Consider the following 26,917-nt stretch of genomic DNA (forward strand, 5'->3'; position numbering starts at 1 on the left):
CCATCCCCAGGGTGTGCTGAGTGTACCCCAAGTAACACAGCTACTTCCTGGGCTGGGATTTGTCTTGCCCACTTTCGGCAGTGCAGAGGTCCACTCCCAGGCATGCCAAGCTGCACGTTATTTAATTTAAATTGTCTTTTTATTTTTTGTATGCATGTGTATACAAAAGTGTTGGGTTGCATCCTAGGAGTTCTTTTTTTTTTCTCCCATAGGCTATAAGGGGAGATAAGAGCTATAAAACAGAGTTAGGTGGCAGGGTGATTTTTGCAGCTTCTACACCTGGAGTCTGATTCTGGGAGAGCAATGATTTCAGGGCATTGCCCTCCTGAGCAGGAACAGCTCTGACAAAGCATTCCCCACCCACCTCTCTGGTCGGGGGGATTCACTGGGCACAAATACCCTCCTGCATATTTTCTGTATCTGTTCATTTGGTCATTAAGTCAGCCAAGAAATATGCACAGTACTTCCCTGACAACAGAATTTCTGTGTTGCAGCTTGGTCTTTGATTTGTAAAGCTCTTCAAATGTGAACTCTTGCAGGCATGGTTAATACCCGGCTTGTAGGCAGACAAATCCACTCCTGCTGTCCTTGCCAAACCCACCAGAAATGCCTGGATACGCCTGAGTGGCTACAGAAGTCCCACCTCATATCCTCTTAAAGAGTGTAAATTGTCATCTTTTCCTTCTGCAAGAGTGTCAATGGCAATAAAAATTGCCACTTATCACTAACCACTTGCACAGACTAGATGAAGTAACAAGGCAAATTTGGTGGCAGTGGCAGATTTGGACCAAATAGCACATGCACTCGTTTGTTGGTCTGGGGAATCTCCTTGCAGGCAGGAAGAAAACAGCTCCTGGGTTTCTGAGGTGATGTTGAATGTGTGTCTGTGGCAGTGGTAAGGTGATCCTTTGTCTGCTATGCACATCACATCTCTCACTGAGCCTCTGAAGTATAACACATGCAAGACAACTAAAGCTGGCAGCGTTTGACCACTCCTGAAGAGGTGCCTGTCACTGAGGTGGGTCATGACAGCCTTTTTGGTGTCAACCCATGCAATTTAGGAGAGCACTGCTTTGCTGCCTGAGAATTTTGTAGGACTTTCCTGGAAGGCTCAATGTATTAAAAGTGGTTTGAGGCACATACGAATTTATAACTCTTTTTAAACAAGCAGCCTGTCCAGTGGTCTGCATGACCCCGGCTGGTTTCCCCTGGGATCCTCCCTTGCTGAAGTTCTCCCTCTGCTTCCACCACCTAATCTGTCCTCTCTCACCCACAACAGTGTAACCCCACAGTCACCAAACCGCTGGCTGTACAACAGGTTACTACCCACTTCACAACCTTCACGAGGCAACCCAAAGTCTCACAGAGATGGGAGGATTTTCCATCTTACAAAATCCCCGTTAGGGGTAAGAGTTAGCACAGGAGCCATTACCAAATACAAACTCTACCTGAAGTTGTTAAGTACTATCATATTAGAAGTCAGAACACATACACAGGCTTTTTCCTGCTGTCCTTTACATATGAATTTTTACAAAATAAATACATCCAAACTTCTGACACTGCTCCTAGCCATTTTACATACTGAAATATTTCACTTGTATTCTCTTCTGAGCAACATACGATGCTACGCAAAACAAGGAACAGTCTGAAAAGCCAGAAAAAAGTCTTTGTGTCTCTCACTTCTCAACACATTTTAGTTGTCCACAAACAGCAGCAGCTGGCAAATAATATTGACATTTCTTTGGCAAGCTGTAGCTTTAAAGGATCTCCACAGTCCTTCTCAGACTGCTGTAGTGTTTAAGAAACCAATTTAAAAAATTTAAAATTCACAAAGAAACTTTAGAAAGAAGAGGGGGACTCAGCTTATACAGCATCGCATCTGATCGCCTCACCCTGGCTCTCCGAGAGCCGTGCCTGTGGTGCGGGCTGGCCAGGTGCAAGGAAGGCAGGGCTGAGCTCTGTGGCCGGGCGCCTGCGCTCCCACAGCACTGCGCTGAGACCCGGCACCCGGCCAGTGCAAGCCCACAGCTCCCAGTTCAGGGCTGGTGTCTACCAGCCAGCCCCGAGGGAGTTTACAGCTGTCTGCTGAAGACCGCGTTGGTGTAGGAGGAGTTTTCTCCCTGCAGCAGTAGCTCCAGTTTTGGGTTGTCTTCTAGATATCGCCTATTAGCCAGATATATTATGAGATGCTCGTTAAGCTTCATATCTTTCAATCACTACTGACTTCCGCTAAGCGTCCCATTGACCTTTAACTATGCCTCAGAGGAAGTTAGAAACAGCCTTGAAAGACAGCCCTTCATCGCTAACTGCTCAAAGTATGCAAACATTAGACCAAGATTACTGGTAAAGGTCCTGTTGTCCTCCAGCAGGGTTGGTGGTATGGGCAGTTGCTGGGAAAAGGCAGGGAGAGTCAGGAACTGTTGAAATGCACAGTATACTCCTCACCATAGGAAATGCCCCTGTGCAGGCACCTGCCTGTATGTGCTCTTAAGATGGTGAGACTGGAGCAGTTGTCATTCAGCTGCGCTGACTGTAATGTTAGCAGTACTCATTTGTGGTATGAACCTTCAAAACTCAGTCCTATATTTGCTTATGCGAAATATGTTATTTTCTGAGCTTATAAGGCCCTTTACAAGAGCTCATTGGCTTTCTTCTGTTTATTTAACTCTCTGTTGGTAACAGGATACATTTTGAACACCACATCTTTTCAAGTCCTTCACTGTAAAGAGTGTATTGTTTACCTGTCAGCGGCCAGGACCCAATGCTTGATGAAGAAGGTCATACAGCTGAAAGGGAAGGCAGGCTGTCCCTGCTATCTGCTTGCAGAGCCACAGATTCAAGCTATTCTGCTACATGTCAGCTTCAAACAACCAGGACCAGTTTACGCTTCCCTCCATAACCAAAGCTCTTGTCTCGTCCCTGCCCATCTTCCCAGACAGATTAACATCCCTGTCAACAACCCAAATAATTTATTCCCAAGACAGAAAGATAACAAATAATAATAATGGACAGAAGACAGAAATTGCACGTCACCTTGGCAGTGGTCAGGGCAAGGGAATTTGGCTTGTAGGGATGGGCAGAAAGCATGTTTTAGAAGGGAAAAATCAGCATGCTCTTGAAAAAGAGGGTTGGAAAAGCACCTGATGGGAGAGCAGGCAAAAGCCCTTCCCTCGGAGATACAGGGGTCCCTGGCCAGGGGACAGGACAACGGGGTGTCACATGAATCCCAGCTGGGTCTGGGGGGGAGGCACTAATGGGCAGCAGGACAATCTGACCTGCAGAGCTAATGCCCTGTGTAGGACATGACACCTACATAAAGCCCTGGGAAGGAGAGGAGGAGAACTGCTGCCACATTTCAGAAAGCCCTTGAACAGGGAGGAAAGCAGGGCTTTTGTGGCAGAGGCTCTCTGGGGAAGAGGATCAGCCCAGGGCGAGGGTCTCCTGATGCACACCTCTGATTCCCATCCCTCCTAACCAAAGAAAAAGCCGTCCTGATCAGCACCCTCCTTCCTGAGCCATCAGATCCTTTATTTGTCCAGATTCTCCAGGGGCAAAGGAGGACAGGTTGAAATACTCATCCTCTCCTCCTCAAAGTCATCCAAATCTTAAACAACCTGTACCGTTTCAAACCCTCCCCACCCAAAGGTATATGTTAACAATAGTAATAAACAAATGGCTCAAATATATTAAGAAATAAATAAGAGCTCACTGAGCTCTTTTTTAATAGTGCATCTTTTTAAAGCTGTTCTGTTCTCTACCAAGAACCACAGAGTACTCCCTTCCTGCAAACAGCATACTCAGAAAAAATTAATTTATTCCATATTTATAGAAAAATACACTGCTTGTTTTGAACGTCCTTATGCTTAGAAGAAGAACATGGAGTTTAATCCATACTCTGCAGCAAATTTTGAAGTGGTGGCAGGTGGAGAACAAGTTCCCAGTATGGGAATATGGTTCGTTGCTCAGTGCTGTCCTTCAAAGCTCAAATATAAGAGTTGGTGTCCTGCTGTTTCCGTTTCTTGCCACATTTAACAAAATGACTGAAGAAAAAGAAGGGGAGAGGGGTATGAGGGTGAAAGAAACAGGAGAAGATGTAATCCAAGTTGTTGTCCAAGCTGCAGTACTGAAACATTTACTTTCTGCATAGAAAATTTCCTTTCTTTAGTTTGTACATTGAAGCAGGCAAAAGTTGTTGAGGTAATATCTGAAGCCACTGCTTGAAACATTAATGTATAGTGCTAGCTCCTCAAGAAATTCAGCCAAGGTGTAAATGTTCCCTTCACGCCTGCAGTGCAGTGAAGAGTCTGGCTTGCTGCGTGCCGGGAGTGGGAAAGCTGTGCCTACAACTCTTCAGCTATAAATTCATCTTGTACGTGACTTTTCAATGACTTCACAAATTGTGGAAATGCTCCCACAATCAAGGGCCCTTCTTCAGACGATGCTTTGATTGAGGTAATGGCTGATTTTCTTGAGCAGAGAGTTGCAGGCTATACTTTGCAGTCTCTCTCTTGCACACTATTACTTTCTGCTCCTAGAGGTGCATAGGACAACTTTGTGTCTTTATGAGAAAAATACAGACTCTATCCCCATACTTTTTTTTAAGAACCTGCCTTAGTGGTACTGAAAAGTTCACATTTCTATTGAGGAAAATACCACCTGCTCATAACATCAACCTGACTAGGGAATTTACTTTGATACTTGGAAAACATCAATAATTTATGACAGCTGGAGGAGAACACCCTCAGGAAACCTCACTCAAGTAAAAGTAAGAAAATACATATCATACCTTGAAAGCTGCTCCACATCCTCCACTGTCTCTGGTAAGGAGATTCCCTTTGTCTCTGGTAAAAGCAATACTAGGAGCCCGCAGACAACTGCGAGAATACCTACAACGGACATTGAAGAAATACAAAAGCAATTAGAAAATTGTTACTTTTCTTATTTTCAGGGTTTATCCACTGAGGAAAGTTTATTCAGATTAAGGCTGAAGTGAGATTTTTAAAGTGCAAGAGCTATTTCTGATTACCCTACTCTTATCAAACACCTTTATGCTACATTAATTTAATCGATTACAAAAAAACTTGAGGGCTAGGGGTTCATTTGCAGCCTGAATTGCCCCGAGAGGGAGATCTCAGAAGTCAAACACCTGAGATAAGTCCACATGGGCCAGTGCATACAAACTGCACTGGAACCAGGATGGCATTTCTCACATAAGAAAAATCTGCCTTTGTTCAAGGGGCTCTGTCACGTAGATGCATCTGTGTTTCTTGAGACCATTGAGATTTTCCTGAAATACTCTCTTCGTGTATCCATGGCCAAAGTAGATTATGTGATTCAGAATAAAAATTCATCCTTGGGAAAGAGCATTCAGATTCAGAGCCAATCTGAAATAGTTCATCAGGAACGGTTATTTTGGAATAATTTCCTGCATAGCTATAATTTAAATAATGTAATAAGTCAAAAATAGAAGGGCTGGAGCAAAAAGTAAAATGTTTCCTGACTGTTGCACGGTCCTCTCTGATCCTCTCTGATTTTGTAGCTGTTTACTCAAGACAGAGGGAATTCATATGTCCTACAGCAGCAGCAGAATTTCAGAATTAGATAATGCGACCACCGTACTTCTATATAGGTCTATTCTTGGAATAATGGTAATCTTTTAAAATGTATTTTGTCCTTCCATTTTTGTTTTTAGCTAAAGTTGTCATTAGCACCAATTTCCCTTCTTATTCTATCCTATCCCCTTTGCTTTTTTCCCAGTCACGTGTATCTCCTAGAAGTCTGGTTTAGCCACAGACTCCCATGTCCTTGTTCGAAATAACTAATTTTTTTTCCACAGAATTACTCTGCAGGGCTCATTTTTTCCTAAATGCAACTGAGGAAAAGAGTTTGACAAGAATACAAAGTTATGGTTAATACAACATCCATAGTCACAACTATCTACCAAAAAACCCAAACCAAGTATTTTTTAAAGGACATTAACCTCTACTCTTGGGAGACTAAGCTTACTTCTCTGCAATTACAGAACTTAGCTGTGAGGTTTCTCAGTCTTAAAGTACCTCACATCATAGTTTCTTTTATGCTCCTTCAGCCAAGTTACCCAAGCAGACCTGACCTCTTCCATAGTGTGCTGTGAAATCACCCGCATTTCACCCATTTGCTGTTCAGCCTCTTGCTCTAGGCATGAAGGTTGAGAGGGGCTGGTCTGAGGGGGAGATGAGGCCACACACTACACTTTTGCCTCGAAAGAAAAGCTCTGTTAGGAGGAGGATATTTAAACCAAAAGTACATTTTAAATCAAATCTTACTGAAAATAATTAGAGGTAGCTCCAACCAAATGGCTGCTAATCGGAAGAGCAGGAATGGGGCTATGATCCCACCTAGGTCACACAAACTCGAGCACAGGGAAACACCAAAGTTTCTGCAAAAGAAAAATAGTGTCAGATATTTGAGAGGCGCTACTAAACAGATGAACCAGCAGTTTAAGGGGCAGAATGTAGACTTAGCTCCAAAATTATCATCTCGTCAGTATATGCTGTCCACATTGAGCAGTGGCTATTCAGTTAGGAAACTCCGGGGAAAACCAAGTTTTACTAAACAGCAGTGAAATACGGAATGGGGAAAAGCAGAGGCAAAAGTTGAAAGATTCCTGGGAGCTTTCAACATACCTCAGCGTCGTAGGGTACAATTCAGTGTTCACAAGATAGACGATTTCAAAAGCCATCGTGATGCCCAGTCTTCCCAGCGTGGCAACTGTTGTTTTGAGCCATGGGATATCTGTTCATTCAAAAAGAAACCCGGGTGAACTGTGCTTTACTGCACCAGCGGAGCATTTCTGAGAGCCCCAGGCCCTGTCAGCAGAAGCTACATCACAGAAACACTGGATCAGTGCAAATCAGACTGAAAGGCCACTGCTGTAGATATCAATCTATACTGGCATTTATTGCTTTCCAGCATCATGCGAGGCTGCTTTGGAGAATCAGGAATCACTTCTAGTTGATTGATTCAAGATGCTGGTGGGGCATAACAGCATGGGTGGGAGAATGAATGTTATAAGCTTCCATGACCATGTCCAAATTTTGCTCTGGAAAGGAGCATTTATTTATTTATACAGGGATGTTATGCTGTAAGAAACACCGTTGAGTCACCTCCCAAAGCCTTCTGACCACAAAGAAGCTACCTGTAAAGGTGCATAGAATCATAGAATCATTTAGGTTGGAAAAGACCTTTAAGATCATCAAGTCCAACCACAAACCTAACACTGCCAAGTCCACCACTAAACCATGTCCCTAAGTGCCACACCTACATGTCTTTTAAATACCTCCAGGGATGCTACAGTGAAATAATTCTCCGTAGAGCAGGCCAACTACACTTCATAATTTGTCTAGCCATTGCACATTGGACACACTCCTAATAATGCTACTCCTGGCCATCCTCCCCCTTCCCTTCCCTGGTGCTTGTCTTTGTACCTGACACAACCGGCCCAGGGGCCTTACGCTGCCCCGGTGGCTCTGCCCAGCTCTCCTGGCTCCGCTCGAGCTCTGGTGCGCAGCCACTGCCCTGTATACATCAGCGGGAAGCCTTTATACATCAGCAGGGGCTCCAATGGTCACATCCGCACCGCAGGGCAGAGCCATCCCGTCTCGCCGTGTGCAACCCTTCAGCAGTCCGAGTGCCCTCTCTGGAGAGCCAGTGGCCTCTCGAGGGGCATCACAAGGAATGCAATAAGCACTTCTGCAATGCCCTTGGGAGAAGGCAGTCCCTGTATGGTCTAACCACTACCGGGCAGACGGGGAGGCGAGCGAAACAACAAATCTGAACCTGGCATGAAGGGGAGCTCTGCCATTGGAGAGGGCTCTGGCAGTGATTGTGTTTTCTCAAAACTTCAATAGGAAGAACAAGAAAACATTTCAGTTTGCTCTGAACCAAAAAATGAGATGCTTGGGGTTATTTCCCTTCCAAAACAACCAAACAAACCCCCATCAAATTTCATCCCATGTTGCGAAACAGTGCCTTTGCCCTGAAAAGTTCTGTTTTCAAACACTTGTAAGAAAAGCAAAGGCTGGAAAGAACAAAACAAATCCACGTTGTCTCCCTGGCATCCCTTCAGTCCATCAGACCCCCGAGGTGAGGGTGACATCTGTGTGCTTCCTCTCTCTGCCAGGGGGCTCGAACTATGTGAGCACCCCAGTGTGACGGAGCTCTCACAAGCTGCCACTGCAGCTTTTCCCATCTGTATAAGCAGACTTTTCTTGAAAGCAGGACTTGGACCTCAGGTGTCCCATCAGCGAGTATCTTAATCCCCAGGCTCTCCTCTCCTCACCTGGGCAGGGCCCCTTCAGCACTTCACCACTGCTGAGAGCAGGCTTGTGGCAGCATCCTGCTGGCCCCAGGCTGCCGCTTTCTCCCCTCGCTCAGGCCATACCAGCCCCACACAATGCTCCTGCTCTAAACTCAGACCTGCTGCACCATGCTCAGCATACGGTGTGGCCCAAAATACATGAAGGTGCTGGAGGCAGGTGTCCTGCAGGAGTAATTCCCCAGTGCCGCTCTTTGTATCCTCCTCCTGCAACAGCCCTAGCTCCAGGCAATCAACAGTCCCCAGTCCCTGCTGTCCCAGCAGGACCTTTGTACTTTTTTAACAGGTGGAAAACGATGCTGGCAAAGCCAGCAGATGACATAGTGACCAGGCCCTCTGTGCCTGAATTGCTGTGCCCTGTGTCGGGGGAGCTGCCACAGGAGCATGGGGCGGCTGGCATCCGCTCACTGTGTGGTGGCTCTTCTGAGAGGCACACAGAAGCGGGGACCTGGGGAAAATCCGCCAGGACAGCAGAGTCAGTCTTCATGGGCTTCAGTGGTCAAACTGATGAAGGCAAACAAGTGACAACAACGTGATATCCCAGGGCACAATTGCACAGCCACCAGTGCCAGCACCAGGAACAGACTGTGCATCTTCCCTCTCCCTTCCCCATCATTTCTGCTTCTACTAAAGCAATGAAGCTCCTCAAGCACACAGTATTAATTTCAAGTACTTGTCCTGGTTTTGACTGGGATAGAGTTAATTTTCTTCTTAATAGCTGGTACAGTGCTGTGTTTTGGATTTAGTGTGAGAATGATGTTGATAACACACGGATGGTTTAGTTGTTGCTAAGTAGCGCTTATCTTAAGCCAAGGACTTTTCAGTTTCCCATGCTCTGCCAGCAAGCAGGTGTGCAAGAAGCTGGGAGGGAGCATAGCCGGGGCAGCTGACCTGAACTAGCCAAAGGGTATTCCATACCATAGAATGTCATGCCCGGTGTATAAACTGGGGGGAGTTGGCTGGAAGGGGCGGATCACTGCTCAGGCATCGGTCAGCGGGTGCTGAGCAATTGCATTGTGCACCACTGGGTTTTTTCCTTGAGTTTTATTACTTTTTTTTCTTTTCTTTTCCTTTTTTTTGTTATATTCCTTTTCATTACAATTATTGTTATGTTTCATTATTATTATTATTGTTAGTGTTATATTTTAGTTATTAAACTGTTCTTATCTCAACCCACAAGTTTAACCTTTTTTCCCGATTCTCCTTCCCATCCCATTGGGAGGGGGGAGGAGTGAGGGAGCAGCTGCATGGTGCTTAGCTGCTGGCTGGGGTTAAACCACAACAGTACTTTTGGAGGAATCCCTTTAAAGGGAGCTTAACTGAGACAGAGGTGAACCAACACACCTCTTTGAAGGATTTCATTTTGCACTCACCAGAAACCTGCCTGTTTTCATGGGCACATCATACTCTTGAAGTGGCTTCTCATGGCTTTTCTCTAGGAAAACAATTGCCCCACGATGTAACTTCGGGAACTAAAACCTTTAAGGCTGGCCAGGACTGTCCCTTACTTTGACAGGAACATCTCTGGGGATGAATAAGCCTCTCTAATGTCTGTTCAGCTGCGAGTCCCCAGCTACGCTAAGGCAAAGCATGCTGATATGGTAACATTCGCTTCAGAGCACCTCCAAATGCTTCCCCAGGGATAAAAAAAAATACCCAGGAGGGAAAACAATTTAAAGAAAAGTTAGAAGTGCTGGGAAGCCTGTGTGCAATATCAGACCTTTTAGTTGTCCTTGAAACCAGATAAAAATGCCTTAATCAAAAGCCATATCTTTCCTCCAACACCTTAACATTGTCCAAACCCCTGGGAGGGTGAGGGCAGGGCAACAATCTCCATGTTGTCTGCCACAGCCCCTACATCGTGTTGTGGTTTGCATTGTTTTATTTGCAAATGAGAAGATCACCAAGCTGCCTCAGCTAAATCACTGATTTCTTACATTATTAAGTGTCTTCCAAGTCAGGGAATGTATTTTCCCTTTATGTTTGTATATTCTTCCCTTGCATTTGCCTTCAAAAACAGTACAGGGCCTTTATACACATTTTTTCTAAGACTATACCCAGCTGTTGCTCACCACCCACCAAAGATACGGCCATTACATGTCCCAGGGTAATCTATAAGCAAATAAGGTATGTTGTTCCATGACTGCAGTGCTACTTGCATTACCAGACACTTTTTACTTTTATCCACAGTTTTGTGTGGCCTCCTGTCCTTGCTTAAGGGGTGTCAGAGAGGTCATTCACCTAAAGAGCCTAACATTGGGAAGGGAATTACCTTCTGGCAAGAAGGCAGTAATGAGGCATGCAATTCCTGCCACGATGTTGCCTATTGCAAAGGGAAGGCGCCGGCCAACACGATCAATTGTCACTAAAATTAGGAGAGCGGCAGGCAGCTCCACAGCTCCTGAGATGAAGAAGTCTAGGTAGAGGTTTCCTCCGACAATTCCTAGGCGCATGACAAGCCCTTGGTAGACCAGGGCACTTGTGAACCTAAACAGCAAAGGAAAAAAAATGTTGAGAGGCAAACAAATGACTGCAAGCAGCTGGAAAGACCCTAAAAGTCACAAGGGAATTTTTCTTCAAAACCTACCGCCCTGGTATCAAGCTGGACTGACATGGGCACTCACCAGGCATACATCAGGATGAGTGTGTTCCTCCTCATCCGGGGAGTCCTCACCAGGTCGAGAAAGGAGGGATTGCTGACCTCCTCATTGCTAATAGTGATCTGAGGAGAAAAGTGAGCAGTAGAGTCAGCTGTCGGGGTTCAGGCAGGCACTGGGGCAGAGTCTCTGTGTAAACACGGTGCTCAGCAATATTCCAGACCAGCAAGCAAAGGTGCTGACGAGCCAGCTTGCTGCTTTTAGCACTCCAGAGCAGTGCACAGATATGGGAAATAATAGCTTATCACTGGACATGGCTGTGGGCTCTCCTTAATGGTGATCGTGCAAAAATCAGAAAAAAAATCCCCAATCTTGACTTGAGAGTGGAAAAATGATTTCCTTGTTGTAAACTGAGAGAGGTTGACCTGGAATTTCTTGGAAGGCAATAGGCGGTCGTTGTCACATAAGGGTCACTGGGAGCAGAGCTGCCTTCTGCCAGAGGTGACAGAGAGGAGGAGGCCATGGCAGGAAGGGCAAAGAGATGGGCTGAGGGAAGCAGGGAGAGGGGATGAGCAGCAAGCAATGGGCTTGGGAACATGGCTGGTGGCACAGCTGGGCAGCAGGAAGAAAAGAGGAGTGAGAGAAAGAGCAGATCTCTGAAGGCGCTTGGGTGCTACAAAACATTCAAGTGGTGAAATTCAGAGGGTCTTAAAATACACAAGCACTGTGCTGAACAAGACTCTTACCCTGCAAGAAAAAAAACCTGCAAAGTATGAATTAATGGTCCTCATACTGCCTACAAAGTATAGTAAATCTGTTCACAGCTTCCTTCAGTACAGTCACAATGAGGCACTTGATGAAATAATTAGTTAGAAAGTTTAAAAATAACAGAAAAGGGCAGGATTTCACACGGTCTGTGTTTACACATTGGAGTTCATTGCCATAGGATATTGTGGAGCGAGAATATTAGCAGGGCCAAAAAGGGATTAGGCACATTGATGAAGGCTGTTTTTAACTGTGGCGAGGAGTTTTTAACTGTGATGTCCAAGCCAGGTGGCAGACCTTTTGTTCGTGTGTTCATTTGGCAGGTGAGGAAGACGAGGAAGAGAAGGCAGAGGTGGTTTTAGGCAGACACAAACTGTGAGACCGCCCAAGAACTGGCAGCCGCCTCTGGGATTGCCATCAGCTCTCAAAGCGACTGGGGGAAACATGGGGCTAAACCTGCTGCGCCCTTTCTAGGAGGATTTCAGGCAGCCTGGCTGCTTTGACTCTCAGTTATTGCCCCCATCCGGAGAGGAGACCTAAGAGAGCATAGAGAGGAGTAAACTGCTCTCTACCACCACAGCACCCACTGCCCACACAGGCGCAGGAGCCCAAGGAAACGATCCTGGCCAGTGGGGAGACGTGGGTGAAAGGATGGAGAAGCACAGGGGAACATGCAGATCCGTGATGAGAACATGGGTAAAGCCAAAGGTATTGCCCGAGGCTCTCGTTGACTCAGCCAGGGCTATGCCCAAAGCTTTTGCCCTGTATTTATTTTTCATATCATAAGGTAGCACAGATGTTTTTCAGTGAGATTTGGCTGGATGTATGTACACATGACTTTTTCATAACTGAGTGACACAAAATTTTGTAAGTAGACAGAGAAACCCCACATTTGTTTGAACTTCCTTTCTACTCCCTCTTGCTTTTCTTCTGTAACCAGAGCCAGAAGTTTTCTTCAAAGCACTGCCACTTCTGCTGCGTGCCAGAGCCCTTTGTGGGGCAGGCAGAGGTTGCTGGGTTTCTGCACTGCTCTTGGACTCTCTCATATTATGGTTATAAAACTGCCATGACTGTGTTTATAAGAGCAGACTGCCAGACATCAGTTGTGACTTTGTGCAAATATGGTTTTAGTTTTCCAAAGGACTAAAGATAAATTCAGCACGGCTGCTACCATATATGTTTATGTCTTTATAAAGTCATAATAACCCCAAGCATGACTGAGCATTTTTTTATCAATGAAGAAAACAATCACTGTGGAAAGTCAACTCTTTGTAAGGAAAAAAATCCTCTTTTTGTTCTTTGAAGTCAAGGAGAGCTTTGCTATTCGCATCAGTGGAGTCAGGAATTCAATGTCATGGCCCATGTTTCCAAGGATACAGTATCTGAAAACTCTGGAGGAAGTCTTATAACCAACTTCCCTGACATTTTTGTCCCAGCAAAATTACATATCAGTTTTTCTGCAATAATTTTTAAAGATTCCTCATAGCACAGAGACATAGTTCTGCGCAGGACAGTACATCTATGCTTGTTTATAATACATATGTATGTAAGTTAATATATACTAGAAATATATATGTCTAGATAAGCATGTATATAAAGGGAGAGGAGTTTTTGATCCACAGCTCTCAAGAAGCAGCTCTTACTCAGCTGGTTCCAGTCCATTCTACTTTTGGACAGAGACCAAGAATTAAAAAAATTAGCTTGAAAAAAAAAACATGCTAGGATAATTATGAGAATTTGGGAAAAAAAGTTTATAATTTACAATTAATTTAATGAGTTCTGGATGGAGCTGAACTGTACCAGTGTTGTAACTCACAGAGCAAAAGAAGCAAATGTTTATCTGTTTTCATTCAAAGGTCATCTGTGGTTTCTGCATGCCAATAAAAATGCAAGGCTGCTACATCCAGAGCCATGTAAGGGACTTCGCCAATGAAATTGTTACAGATGTATTGGAAAATCTTAGCCAAAATGCATTGATGGATAATGGTTCTCCCTGTCCCTCCACACCTGCAGCACTTTGACTGAAATTCTGGAGTTGCTTTGTGAAAGAGAAGTCTGACGTGAGTTAACGTGAGAAATACACTTGGTCCGCAACTAATGTGCTTCCTGGAGATGCTCTCTTTCCTCTGGGCACAGCACCAAGGATGACAGACATTGTATATTAAAAAGGTCCCAGGAACAGATCCAGCATGAATCTGGATGTGTGGAGGTTAATTTGCTGCAGCTGTGAGTGGCTTAGGGTCATGGGCAGGGACACTTCGGAAAAAAATTAAATATAACTTGAAACAAAAAGCAGGGAAAGGCACATATCTCCGTTCTGATGTAACGCTTTGAAAATGCTGATGTTTTTAGAGTGGGTGTAGGAACGCGGGGCTGAACGTGGAGGAGGAGCTGCAGCAGCACACCTTCCTGCTACATATCTCAGGCCACACTGGGCACTGGGTAATGCTGACCAGGATAGGGGAATCTCACCGATGTATAATCTCACGCAGCCGAGGACAATAAATCACAGAATCATAGAATGGTTTGGGCTGGAAGGGACCTTAAAGATCACCTAGTTCCAACTCCCCTGCCATGGCCAGGGACACCTTCCACTAGATCAGGTTGCTCAAACCCCATCCAACCTGGCCTTGAATGCTTCCAGGGAGGGGGCATCCACAGCCTCTCTGGGCAACCTGTTCCAGTGCCTCACCACCCTCACAGTAAAGAATTTCTTCCTAATATCTAATCTAAATCTACCCTCTTGCAGTTTAAAACGGTTACCCCTCGTCCTATCACTACACTCCCTGATAAAGAGTCCCTCCCCATCTTTCCTGTAGGCCCCCTTTAAGTACTGGAAGGCCGCTACAAGGTCTCCCCAGAGCCTTCTCTTCTCCAGGCTGAACAACCCCAACTCTCTCAGCCTGTCCTCATAGGGGAGGTGCTCCAGCCCCCTGATCATGTTCGTGGCCCTTCTCTGGACCCGCTTGAGCAGGTCCATGTCTTTCTTACACTGGGGCCCCCAGAGCTGAACACAGTACTCCAGGTGGGGTCTCATGAGAGCAGAGTAGAGGGGGAGAATCACCTCCCTCGACCTGCTAGCCACACTTCTTTTGATGCAGCCCAGGATGCAATTGGCTTTCTGGGCTGCAAGAGCACATTGCTGGCTCATATTCAGTTTTTCATCCACTAATACCCCCAAGTCCTTCTGCTCAGGGCTGCTCTCAATCCACTCATCACCCAGCCTGTATTTGTGCTTGGGATTGCCCCGACCCATGTGCAGGACCTTGTACTTGGCCTTGTTGAACTTCATGAGTTTCACATGGGCCCACCTCTCAAGCCTATCAAGGTTCCTTTGGATGGCATCCCTTCCCTCCAGCATGTAGACCGCACCACACAGCTTGGTGTCATCGGCAAACTTGCTGGGAGTGCACTCAATCCCACTGTCCGTGTCACTGACAAAGATGTTAAACAGTGCCGGTCCCAATACTGACTCCTGAGGAACGCCACTCATCACTGGTCTCCACTTGGACATCGAGCTGTTGACTACAACTCTTTGAGTGCGACCATCCAGCCAATTCCTTATCCACTGAGTGGTCCATCTGTCAAATCCATGTCTCTCCAATTTAGAGACAAGGGTGTCGTGTGGGACAGTGTCAAATGCTTTGCACAAGCCCAGGTAGATGACGTCAGTTGCTCTTCCCTTAGCCAACAATGCTGTAACCCTTTTGTAGAAGGCCACCAAATTTGTCAGGCACGATTTGCCCTTAGTGGAGCCATGTTCGCTGTCACCAATCGCCACCTTGTTTTCCATGTGCCTTAGCATAGTTTCCAGGAAGATCTGCTCCATGATCCTGCCGGGCACAGAGGTGAGACTGGCTGGCCTGTAGTTCCCTGGGTCTTCCTTTTTTCCCTTTTTAAAAATTTTAAAAATTAAAGGGGGTTATGTTTCCCCTTTTCCAGTCAGTGGGAACTTCCCTGGACTGCCATGACTTCTCAAATATGAGGGATAGTGGCTTAGCCACTTTATCCACCAATTCCCTCAGGACCTGCAGATGCATCTCATCAGGTCCCATGGACTTGTGCACCTTCAGGTTCCTTAGCTGGTCTCGAACCTGATCTTCTCCTACAGTTGGCGGTTCTTCATTCTCCCAGTCCCTGCCTTTGCCTTCTGTGACTTGGGCGGTGTGGCTGGAGCACTTGCCAGTGAAGACTGAGGCAAAAAATTAATTGAGTACCTCAGCCTTCTCCATATCCCAGGTAACCAGGTCTCCCGTTACCTTCCAGAGAGGGCTCACATTTTCCCTAGTCTTCCTTTTATCACCGACGTACCTATAGAAGCTTTTCTTGTTGCCCTTGACATCCCTGGCCAGATTTAATTCTATCAGGGCTTTAGCTTTCCTAACCTGATCCCTGGCTGCTTGGACAATTTCTCTGTATTCCTCCAGGCTACCTGTCCTTGCTTCCACCCTCTGTAGGCTTCCTTTTTGTGTTGTCCAGGAGCTCCTTGTTCATCCATGCAGGCCTCCTGGCGTTTTTGCCTGACTTCCTCTTTGTTGGGATGCATCGCTCCTGAGCTTGGAGGAGCTGATCCTTGAATATTAACCAGCTTTCTTGGGCCCCTCTTCCCTCCAGGGCTTTATCCCCTGGTACTCTACCAAGCAGATCCCTGAAGAGGCCAAAGTCTGCTCTTGTGAAGTGCAGGGTAGTGAGTTTGCTGTGTGCCCTCCTTGCTGCCCTAAGGATCTTGAACTCCACCATTTCATGGTCACTGCAGCCAAGGCTGTCCTTGAGCTTCACATTCCACACCAGCCCCTCCTTGTTGGTGAGAACAAGGTCCAGCATAGCACCTCTCCTCGTTGGCTCCTCTGTCATTTGGAGAAGGTGGTTATCATCAATGCATTCCAGGAACCTTCTGGATTGCTTATGCACTGCTGTGTTGTCCCTCCAACAGATATCGGGGTGGCTGAAGTCCCCCATGAGGACCAGGGCTTGTGAACGTGAGGCTGCTCCTATCTGTCGATAGAGGGCCTCATCCACTTGGTCTTCCTGGTTGGGTGGCCTGTAGCAGACCTCCACTATAATGTTACCTGTCCCTGCCCTCCTTTTAATCCTGACCCATAAGCTCTCTGTTGGCTCCTCAACCATCCCCAGGCAGAGCTCCATGCACTCCAGCTGGTCATTGACATCAATGGATTTACCTTTTTCTTTCTCGTTAGTCTTTTCAGTTTGTTTCTCTCCCACTGGTTTCAGTCTGCAGTCCTGCAGTTGCATAAGATGCTACTCCAACGTGACTAGCAAAGCTCCTTCTGCGTTGTGGGACAGCTGAGGGTGATTTCCTGACCTTGGCTGGTATCACAAAGATGCCTTGGCTTCCATCGGAAAAATAGTTCACTAATTGCTGGCCTAGCTTGTTAATGCTCATCAAAACTCCTTCTGTCATGTTGCTTCACTAATGTACAACAGTCTCATCCGGTATATGCCGTTTCTTGGCCAAAGAAGTTATATGTAACTTTTCCCCCTGAAAAACCTCCATCCCCATCATTAACCTTTGTGTGCTCCCCTGAGCAACATAACATTCACAGAAACGCCATTATAGCAACATTATGGCACTTGAACAAGTTGCTTATGAATAAAGCAGCTGGCTGTGGAAATGTATGTTTCAGCATACTCACCTCTGCTGATAGGTCTAGTTTTGACTTTACAAAATCATTAGTCCAGACTCACATATCCTAAGAGGTATAGCATAGATTAGGGCCCAGCTTCTCTGTGGAATCTATTGTGTGAACTTTACCTTGCCAGAACTGTCATTAACATATACTTAATGAAGTGGAAAGATAATGGAATATTGGTATAAATCAACTGGCCATTTCTATACTCCTCCTGTTGCCACATACCTCTTCGTGTGTGCAGTTCATGCAAGGTCTGTATTTATAGCAGGAATGGCCCTGAATAAGCAGAGCTGCTTAGGCTGGCTGGCTGATTTATGGAACCTGTTTCTCACCAGGTAAATAAAATCATATGGATTTGGGAACAGCTATCTGGTGTTTCAGAAGAGTGCCAATAATTGCTGCTTGGGTTTCATCTGGAATTATACTCTAGGATTTTGGTGAAGCAATCCACTTTTTTGGATAAGCTGGGCTAAATTCTCAGGTTCTCCCTTGCTTAAGAAGAGCAATGAGAAAGACCTAGGTAAGATACCAAGCTGTGGGAACCCAGGTTGCCAACTACCTGTTACAAAGCACACACATCATGATGTTCCTTCCTGACAGGATGGGACACATCAGTCTCCTCCAAACACTGCCATCCAAAGTCTTTGCCTTTAGTCTCAGTGAAAATTTAGTTAAAAGTCACACATGATAATTTCGTATATGTATAAAAATGAATGTATATGCATATGCATATACGTAGGCATAAAGGATACTACTGTGTAATGACAGACGGACATTTTATGTAGGTCATTTCTTTTCAATAAGAAAATCACAATTTCTTTCTGAAATACTTGTAGTGTATTCATTATGCCACCTCTGGGCTGCTATGTACTAACAATTTGCAGCTGTTTTCCTTAGCTCAAATAATGTTTTCTTACATTACTATTGCTAGCATTTAGGCTCCAGACCTGGTTTGTTACAGAAAAGGAACCTTGTCCACATCTGTTGTCATCACTGAACCATAAAGCCAATGCCACGGTAAACACGGTCTGAGAGTCAGGCATTGCTACCCAACGCAGAACAAGGCAAATGCTGCAATGACACGACAGTGTCATTTGAAATGCATCAGTCCTTTCAGTTCCATCGAGACCACTTGTCAAAGGACTGTAATTCTAACATACATTGTCCTATTTTGTAAGTAGTGATCTCAGACAGTGCTTCCCATTTTGAATTTTGGGATATATTTTCCCCCTATTGGGATGGAAGCAAATTTATACTTAAATTCTGATTTTCTACATCATCTTCTCTTCGAGTTGTAAAAGGAAGTGCTAGCAAAGGAGCCAGGAAAGTGGATCCTGCTGTCTCCACTCTCTCTGTCAGCTAGAACGGCAGCTGCTGTGAAATACCATTGGCCCTCAGGCTAGTTTCTGATATTTCCCACAAGTTTGTAAAATAGGAGTGTTGCAAATCAAAGACATGATTCATTGTTTTGCAAACTTCTTTTTTCAGCCCATGTCTTTCCAGCCAGTTCACTTTTACCCTCTTGCAATTAACTAAGTAGGTATGGGACTGACAATCTTGTTCTGGTGTGACACTTCAAGAGTGTTGCCCATCACATAAAGAGAATGCATTTTAACACAATCGAACCTTCAAAAGATTAAGAAAGTTTAGAAAAAAAACTCTAGCTCAAACAGATAACAGTACCTCTGAGTAATGAGGTGAGAGATATTTCCCATTGTGTTTTGCAATGCTGTGCATGATTTTTAATGCCTTCTCTCCCTTTTTGCGTGTCAGGAGCCAACGTGGAGATTCGGGAACCACCCTGTAAGAACACAGAAGTCATATATGGGGGTTTTGCCCTTTAACATCGTAAGTAAACCAAAGTCCTTTGCCTTTTGCCTGTGTTAATACACAACACACTGATTTTTCAGTCTTTGGGATACAGAAACTCTTCTGTGGATTGCTTTTCCGGTCAGTCTCCTGTAAAATATCCGATCCTTGTGGGCAAGAAAGAAGAAAATAGACTATATCAATACTCTGCAAAGCTGAAAAATAAGAAATCTAACTATTGTATTTGCACAATGGATGTCAAAAGTATGATAACCAACAAGCAAACAAGGTGCCTGTAGAACAGCAAGGAACAATGAAAGTCAATGCTAAACACACGTAGTACCGAGTACAGGCAGATCAGGAAACTTCTAGCTGTATCATAAGATAGACACACACACACTCAAATGTATACATATTTTATAAACTGAACACAAAGCAATACTACTGATTGGTGTTTCAGTTTCTGCTAGCCTAGGGTTAAGGCAATGTTTAAGGAAACGGTGTGCAGGAAGAGGGTATGTGGATTAGTTTCTTTGGATCCAGCCTACAGGATGGCTGCACTCCACTAGGACACATGTTCACCATGGCATAGTGCTCTGCTTTCTCATTAGGTGTACTGCCCAACTCATGGGACCTGTAGGGCAAGTTCAGGCTTGAATGGAGTACATAATTAGAGGTAAAGGGGAGGACCCATGGCTGATGGGAAAAGCAGACTTTGGTCAAGTTAACCAGATAAACACCCCCAGGTTAAGCAGGAGCAGAGCAGGGTTCTGGGAATGGCCAGCTGTGGCTGACAAAAGAGGCAAACCCTGGGCAGAAAAAGGAAAGTGATGTATGTCTGTGATTCACTAAAAAGAATTAAAAATGCCAAAATCAACAATATGCAAATATCTTCTTCCTAACCTACAACATCTTGCACACTGGAGACTTGGGACCACAGCAGGAGTCTCAAGGGGCTCGAATAGAAATAGCAATAGCAATAATGACAAGAGCAATGACTGCAACGTTACCAGTAGTAGAGCAGGAAGAGGAAGTTGGGCAGTGAAATGGCGAGCTGGATCCCCTGCCAGGTGGGAACCAAGTACGCAATTCCAGGGAGAATCATAATTCCCAGGGTGAAGAACATCTGAATCACGATCCCAACAATCCGCTGGTCAGAACCAACGATCTCCGTCACTGGGCAGAGAGAAAGCCAAAATAAACAACACAGAAACAAACCTAACTTGAAATAAAAATATTAGTGGTGGAACATAAGGAAGGAGAGTACTGTATCAAGTCACAAGTCTGTCTAGCCCAGCGTCTTGCCTTCAGCAGTGTAAGCATGTCACCAAGACTGTCTAGGGCAAGCACAGGTGACACCTCCTCATAGATTCATCCACCGTTCTTCAGCTAGAGGGGTTTCTGACTGCATGTTTACTAATGAATTAAATAGGGCCAGAACAGGTGTCTGAGACTGCATCATGATCATGCTTAGTGGTAAATTGTTAGCACTCTCCCTGGCACAGTTTTGGCCCATGCCCCAGACTAGAGGATCCTCCAGGTAGGGGCTGCCCCCAGCAGGTAATATGGACAAGACGTCTGTGGGGAAGAGAGTTTAGCCATACCATGATGGTTGCTCTGAGGGCTAAGGTCTGGTCCACAGTTTGTTTTATTTACTAGAAGAAACATAGCCTTTGTTGGTTTTTTTTTAATCCTTTGGTGGATTTTTTCATTTTGTGATTGTGTCTAATTGCCTGTGAAAACCATGTAAGCCCATATTTCAGGCAATATTCCATGGCCATGAGATCCGTAGTTGAGATGAGCAACGCATGATGAAGTGTCTCTTGTTTGTTTCAAAACTGTCACCGCTACCTAGCCTTCAGAGTAAAAGCAGAGTGGTTTACCTTGGTTCATAATACACAGAAAACACTTTTTTTTTTTTTTTACTAAAGGAGACACAATTTTACAAGTAACAGTGATTTGTTTCAGCTAGCAATGCAGAGAGATATGACACCATTACTATTTTTATTGACTATTCATCACATCTGCATGGCCCAGGGGCAACTCTATTGCCTAAAGGTAGCGGCTCAGCACTTGCCCGGGAAGAGCTGGGTTGTATGTAAAAGCAAAGATTGGTTCTTGGGTCAGCCTGTTGTGGTTCTGAAGCGCAGATCAGTGGCTTGGGAGATGTATTTATGGCAACCATCCTCCTGGTGCAATCAAACCAATGATCTGTATATGCCTCTTAAAAGATCTTATGTTGGTAAATACTGTGGGTGATCCCGGGACATAAGAGTAGATCCCTGAAGGGGTTTAGAAGGAATCACTCTCTCCAAGAATTAAGCACCTTGCTTAGGGCTGTGGTAACACACTGTCCCTCAGGATGTCCTGTATCTCTGAACCTTTCCCTAAAGTCAGGCCGTCTGCTCTGAGCATTGCAAAACGTTCCTTGCTGTTAAAACTTGGCCATTTTAAGGAAGCCATGGGTCTGTCATAAAACATTTTGCTGATTAGAGCACTTGCCAAAGTTTTAGGATAAGATCTCAGTTTAAAATTAGGCCATGTGCTTGGAAGTGATGGGAAAAGCAGCTTCTGGCCCTTTCACTGGATCTTGGACCTGAGCTGCTCAGCAGTGTAACTTTGCCCAGAAAACTGAGGTGCTTCTGGGCTTTAGATGCTGAGAGGGCTAGACAGGTATGTTTGCGCATACATCACCACAGTGTTCCCAGGTCTCACTGTAACTGTTTACATCTGGTTGCAATTCTGCTCTCACTCATCTAAATTCCACTAGGAATTTAAAAAAATTGTCACAGACCTCACAGACTACAGTGATGGTACAAATTTTTGCACTGTATAATGATGTTATCACTGTGGTTTGGGTTATCACAGTAGATTACTGAATAGCTGATTTGATTTTCTTTTTAAGTAAATCTGACATCTCTAGTAGGATGCTTTCCTCAATGTCTTGCTATTTCATGCTCTAGAGAGGAGTTTCCCTTTCTGAACCTGTCAGTCATTCAAGATGCCACAACAATACCCTTTTCTTGTGAAAAGTAAGCTTGCTATGCAAGGAGCTTAGTCATCGCTGGGCCATGACTATAACCTATCAAAGAGTCTGAATCCCTGCTGTTTTGATGTTATTTATAAAAAAGCTTCCCTTTCTTTTTCCTTTTCAGGAAATAATAATCCTAATATGGACCCTGGTGTCCAGCCTGGCACTAAGCAAAGCCTCCCAGCTAAAGAATGAAGAGCAGCCATCCAAGTGTCTGTCCTCCCAGTGCGGAAAAGCAGTTAACTCCTCTGAGCATCTGTGGAAGATGTTCAGACTCTGCCAAAATTAACCATGTCCCTGTTTGTGCATCTGGTTTATTCGGGGCTTGCTCTGTAGATATTGATCATCTCGGTGATCTTCTGTGTAATGAGAAAACCTTTATGTATACACATTCCACTCCTCCATCTCTTAATTATTTATGTTAATCCCTCCCCATTGGAGTCTATAGATTAGACAGCCATAAAAGTCCTCAAATAACATCAACAGGAAGTGTTGCATTGCTACTGAATTGCCTATGGCCAGCTGGTCACAGGCATATTTGAGTACCACAGTGCTGGGTACGAAAGGAGAGCTTGGACAGTTCTGAAGGAACTGTTAGTCTGCCCTCGTGCATTACTTCTTCCTCGCTCTTCTCCATGGGATCCTATGAGGTCAGGCAGGCATGTACACTGCTGCTCATTTCCATCCTATGTCAGTGCTGAATATCAGAAAGAGTTTGCACCTGCTGCCATTCTCAGAGGCCACCTCTGTACCAGTAAATTAGCAGACATTGCCAGGTAAGGAAACACTATACTGTTTAGATGCTAGAAAGGTCCCTAGCATCATCTAGACAAAGGCCAGTGACTGCTTCCCCAAACATTCAGTTCAGGCATGAGCCCAGACCATGGATGATGCCAAGTTACAATTTGCATGCAGGCACCTTGTCTTGGAGGACAAATGCATTAACTAGGATGGACTTGGGTTATTCATTATCTGCTGACCCCAGGGCCAGTGCTTTGTTCCCAAGAAAAAATATTATCAAGAGCAGATGTAGCCAGACTCCTTGTCCTCCAAAAATCCCTCAATTTTCCTAACCAAAAAAGAAAGAAGATAACAGCTCTCACCAATCACGTAGCATGTCATCCAGGTTCCCTTGCCAAACACGCCTTGGAGAAAACGGAAGATCAAAAATACAGTAAAGTTTGGTGCAAATGCCACTATGATACCACATATCCCAACCCCGAGACAGGAAAGCAGGTAGATGAGGATTCTTCCATATCTGTTGAAAAAGGAAAAGAAAGTGAAAATCATGAAAAGACACAGAGATTTTTTTTTCCTGTCTTCTCATTTTAATGCTAGATCTGAAAGTGCCTTTTTGAGACTGGCCTTGTTCCAAAGGGAGGCTGCCTGAAACTTTGTAGTGTCGTCCCTGAGGATATGGGACTCTTTTCCCTGTTGTAGTTATCACTGCCTTTATGTCACTAATTTTAAAACTGGTGATGTCCTCACCAGACCCCTTTTATTTTAGAAAACAGTTTGTCTTTTTGTATCTAAACTATGGCCCATATGTTACAGTTCAGATTTTCGATCCAGTTGAAATAAGGGCAACTTTTGTTGGGGATTTCTGTTTTCACAAATTAGTCTCCTAATAGTAATTATAGCCAGCTCTGTGAAAGTAAGTAATTTCTTCTTTAATTACTTTATGTGATTTTCCAGTGTTTTGTTTAGGTTTAGACTGCTTGTTTTCAAAGTCTGCCTAGCGTATTCATGAGTCTCATTTTCCAGCAAAAAACATCATTAATAATAGGCGTGCCCAAAGTAAGCCGTAATCCAAAAAAACCTCCCAGCAAAACCTCCCTGTAGTTTCACGGCAACTGTGTCTTTGGAACACAACTAAAATTTCCATTTTGATCTCTTCTCCATTGTTATTGTTGCTGTTTTAAGAAGAAACTGTGAAAACTGCTGTAGCTGTTTATCTTACCAAAAAGTATTTGAGAGAATATTTGTTTGTTCATTTTGTTCTAAAGGTTTCATGAGAAGAATTTATACGGGACAAAAATCAGGGTATTTTCAACCAGGTCTGTTCTTTTGAGTGCTGTCAAGGAGACAAGAGTCTAATGGTCTGGCTGCAGCACATGCCCCCAGTGCTATCCATGCACAACATTCTAGTTGTACGGTAGTTACGTTGTGCTTAATACACAAGTACTCCTAGACATATTATTTTATTTTAATAATTAGCTGTAATATCTCTACTCTTACACAGTCTTAAGGTGCTAGTATCACAACTGCCCAGCCAGACACTGAGCAGAGATATCTTAAGGTAGCCAGTGCCATGGCATCTTTTCCGCCTTACTTTTTCCCTTATTACTACATCCCTTGGAAAGATGAGGTTTTCCTTGAAAGTCCTTTTGTTTGCTAGTTCAAAATTTGTTATCTGAGATGACATTCCAGATAATTCTGCAAGTATTCCTGCCTACAAAGAAATCGTACTTTAAGTTATTATTACTATTATTACAGATACCAAATTAAAATAAAACAGGCAGAAAGAAAGTATTTTATGAACTGAAGAAATATGCTCTGCCATTGAAATCATCAGTGGTGCTCTCGGCCAATGCATAGGTTGACTACTGTTAATTATCAGCACAAAGCACAAACCAGGCTCCCTCCTTTACTCTAAGAGCAAGGTAGAGCTTATGGGAGCTCCCTGCTCCGGGGCAGGTCGGCTGCTCAAGCCTGAATATCACCCACATCTTTTCTTTGGTATGCATCCAGCTCTAACAGAGTTGAGGACTGGCTGGAGGGAGCTATGACCTTGACAGTAAGCGTATGAGTCCAGCCTGTGAATGGAGAGAGTTACCATACTAAGTCCCTTCCTTCTTTCCTCAAGTAGCTGCTTTCTTCATCAATGGCGCTTATTAAACATCCTCCGGTAAACACCAGTCCAGAAAACTCCTCTGAATGCTTCCTTTTCATTTCTGTGTCCTTCTGCCCTTCCTGGGTCCAGATGGGCACAGAAAAAAAAGGAAACCACAAGAAAACCTCTTTTCATGGCATTTTAAAGTCCAAACAGGATCAGTAAGTACGATCACGTGAAGTTTCCAGCCCAAAAGGAGGCGAAGATTACGTTGGCTGGGTTTTGTTAACCCAGGCTGGGGATGTTCATCCAAAGTGAATTAAACCTCCAAAGCGTTGACGCGTGCTTATTGCAGGTGACGCTACAAGTGATTTCACCTCCGAGCAAATCAAAGGACAGCAGCGCTTATACAGTACCTGTCTGCAGCGTAGCCCAGGGTGAACGCACCAGCCAGAAACCCCAGATTGAGGATAGCCTGTGAGAGATCCAGCATCCAGGCATTGCCGCACACAAGGTTATACTGCGGGAACAAGGGAGAGGCATAAACACCCCAGGTGGGTAATTCATCATCCTCAGGGCAAAATGTTATAGAAACCGCATAGAGCTGGGTGGGAAGGGGAAGGGGAAGGGAAAGAAGAAGAGGAAGGGAAAGGGGAAGTTCAAATGTGCTTGTTCAGCAGCAAGCACCAGTGGGCCAGGGAAGTGCAGCCATAGCAGGCACTCTTCAAGCTATCGTGAAGATAGAGACAGAGCTCCTCGTTGCCAAAAGGATGCTGTGTTTCATACATCAGTTGTCCAGATATGGAAAGCAAATTGCTCTTTTGCAAACCAAACACAATGCTGTTAAATACGTTGCCAAGGCAAAGCCATGACTTTGTTTAGTGCAGAATAAGGGTGCACAGCTATAGCCAATGAAAACATCAGCTTATAGAAATGGTTTAAATATTTTTCTTAGTGCCTTCTAGATAAAAGCAAAAACATGTGGTCTCTGGGGAAACTGAAAACAGATCTCAGATCAATTTCAGACACATTGAATATGTATTTTCTTGGTGTAGCTTTTCCAGACTTTTCTATTCCTTATACTGCAGTAGCCATAAGTCCCTAACACGACATTACTTTGGTGTGTATCTGAAGAATTCATTAACAGGGATGGGGATGGGCAGGGGTGAAGGGAAGAGGGAAGTGGGGAAGAGGAAGGAAGACAAAGACATTAGGAATTAAAACTAAAATGAAACTAAAAATAAAGTAGTTATCTAGACAGCATGTCACTGAGAATTACTTTAGAGGTTCTTTGAGAATAAAGAAATACCAACTGCTGCCTGCTAATTCTGCAGACCTTATGGGAGTCGGGAGGTTTCAATCCATATCTGGGGTAACCTTAGGAACAATGCAGCTTCAGGACCAAGGGAAGCCACAGACAACAGCAGCTGCCACCATTTACCCTAGAGAGACCCTTTTGCTTTCAGGCATGAGCTGTAAGAAATATTTTCATCGCTAACAAGGTGCTGGTTGCTGAAGCACACACAGCATGTCACGTTTGTGCTCACCAGCATGAGTACCACAATACCAGTGCTCAAACACTGTGCTTGGATGAGGTGGCCACAGAGGTGTTTAGAGAGAAGATTAAAAGCCTCTTCTGCCACTCACAATTCTCCAGACTCTGAAATTTAGTGCCACGAGGCTGAGTTCCGTCTTAGCCCATTTGCCTGCTGTAATGCCCGGCGAGTATTGCCTGGGCCTGGGATTTCAGATGTGCCTACGCAGGAGACACAGCGGGCACCCAGACTTAAGATTTCACTGAGCCTGAATCTGGACCCAAGAATCTAAAGTAATACCCTGAAATTTTTATTTATGTACCTAAATAAGAAACAGTTT

General features: G+C 44.7%; 1 protein-coding gene across 1 annotated transcript in view; it reads right to left on the reverse strand.

The window, feature by feature from the left end:
* Nucleotides 1-3,771: 3,771 nt before the first annotated feature.
* The window catches only part of SLC22A3 (solute carrier family 22 member 3), a 34,774-nt gene continuing 11,628 nt past the window's right edge, over nt 3,772-26,917 (reverse strand). Inside the window, exons 2-11 of the mRNA XM_050895181.1 lie at nt 25,459-25,562; nt 23,313-23,467; nt 20,189-20,354; nt 19,053-19,170; nt 10,981-11,078; nt 10,629-10,843; nt 6,666-6,774; nt 6,306-6,418; nt 4,787-4,886; nt 3,772-4,040 (exon numbers count right to left, since the gene is read on the reverse strand). Of these exons, the coding sequence (XP_050751138.1) occupies nt 3,983-4,040; nt 4,787-4,886; nt 6,306-6,418; nt 6,666-6,774; nt 10,629-10,843; nt 10,981-11,078; nt 19,053-19,170; nt 20,189-20,354; nt 23,313-23,467; nt 25,459-25,562 (1,236 nt within the window). The 3' untranslated portion in view covers nt 3,772-3,982. The remainder of the gene's footprint in view (nt 4,041-4,786; nt 4,887-6,305; nt 6,419-6,665; nt 6,775-10,628; nt 10,844-10,980; nt 11,079-19,052; nt 19,171-20,188; nt 20,355-23,312; nt 23,468-25,458; nt 25,563-26,917) is intronic.

The sequence above is a fragment of the Gymnogyps californianus genome, chromosome 3 (assembly GCF_018139145.2).
Source record: "Gymnogyps californianus isolate 813 chromosome 3, ASM1813914v2, whole genome shotgun sequence".
Lineage (NCBI taxonomy): Eukaryota > Metazoa > Chordata > Aves > Accipitriformes > Cathartidae > Gymnogyps > Gymnogyps californianus.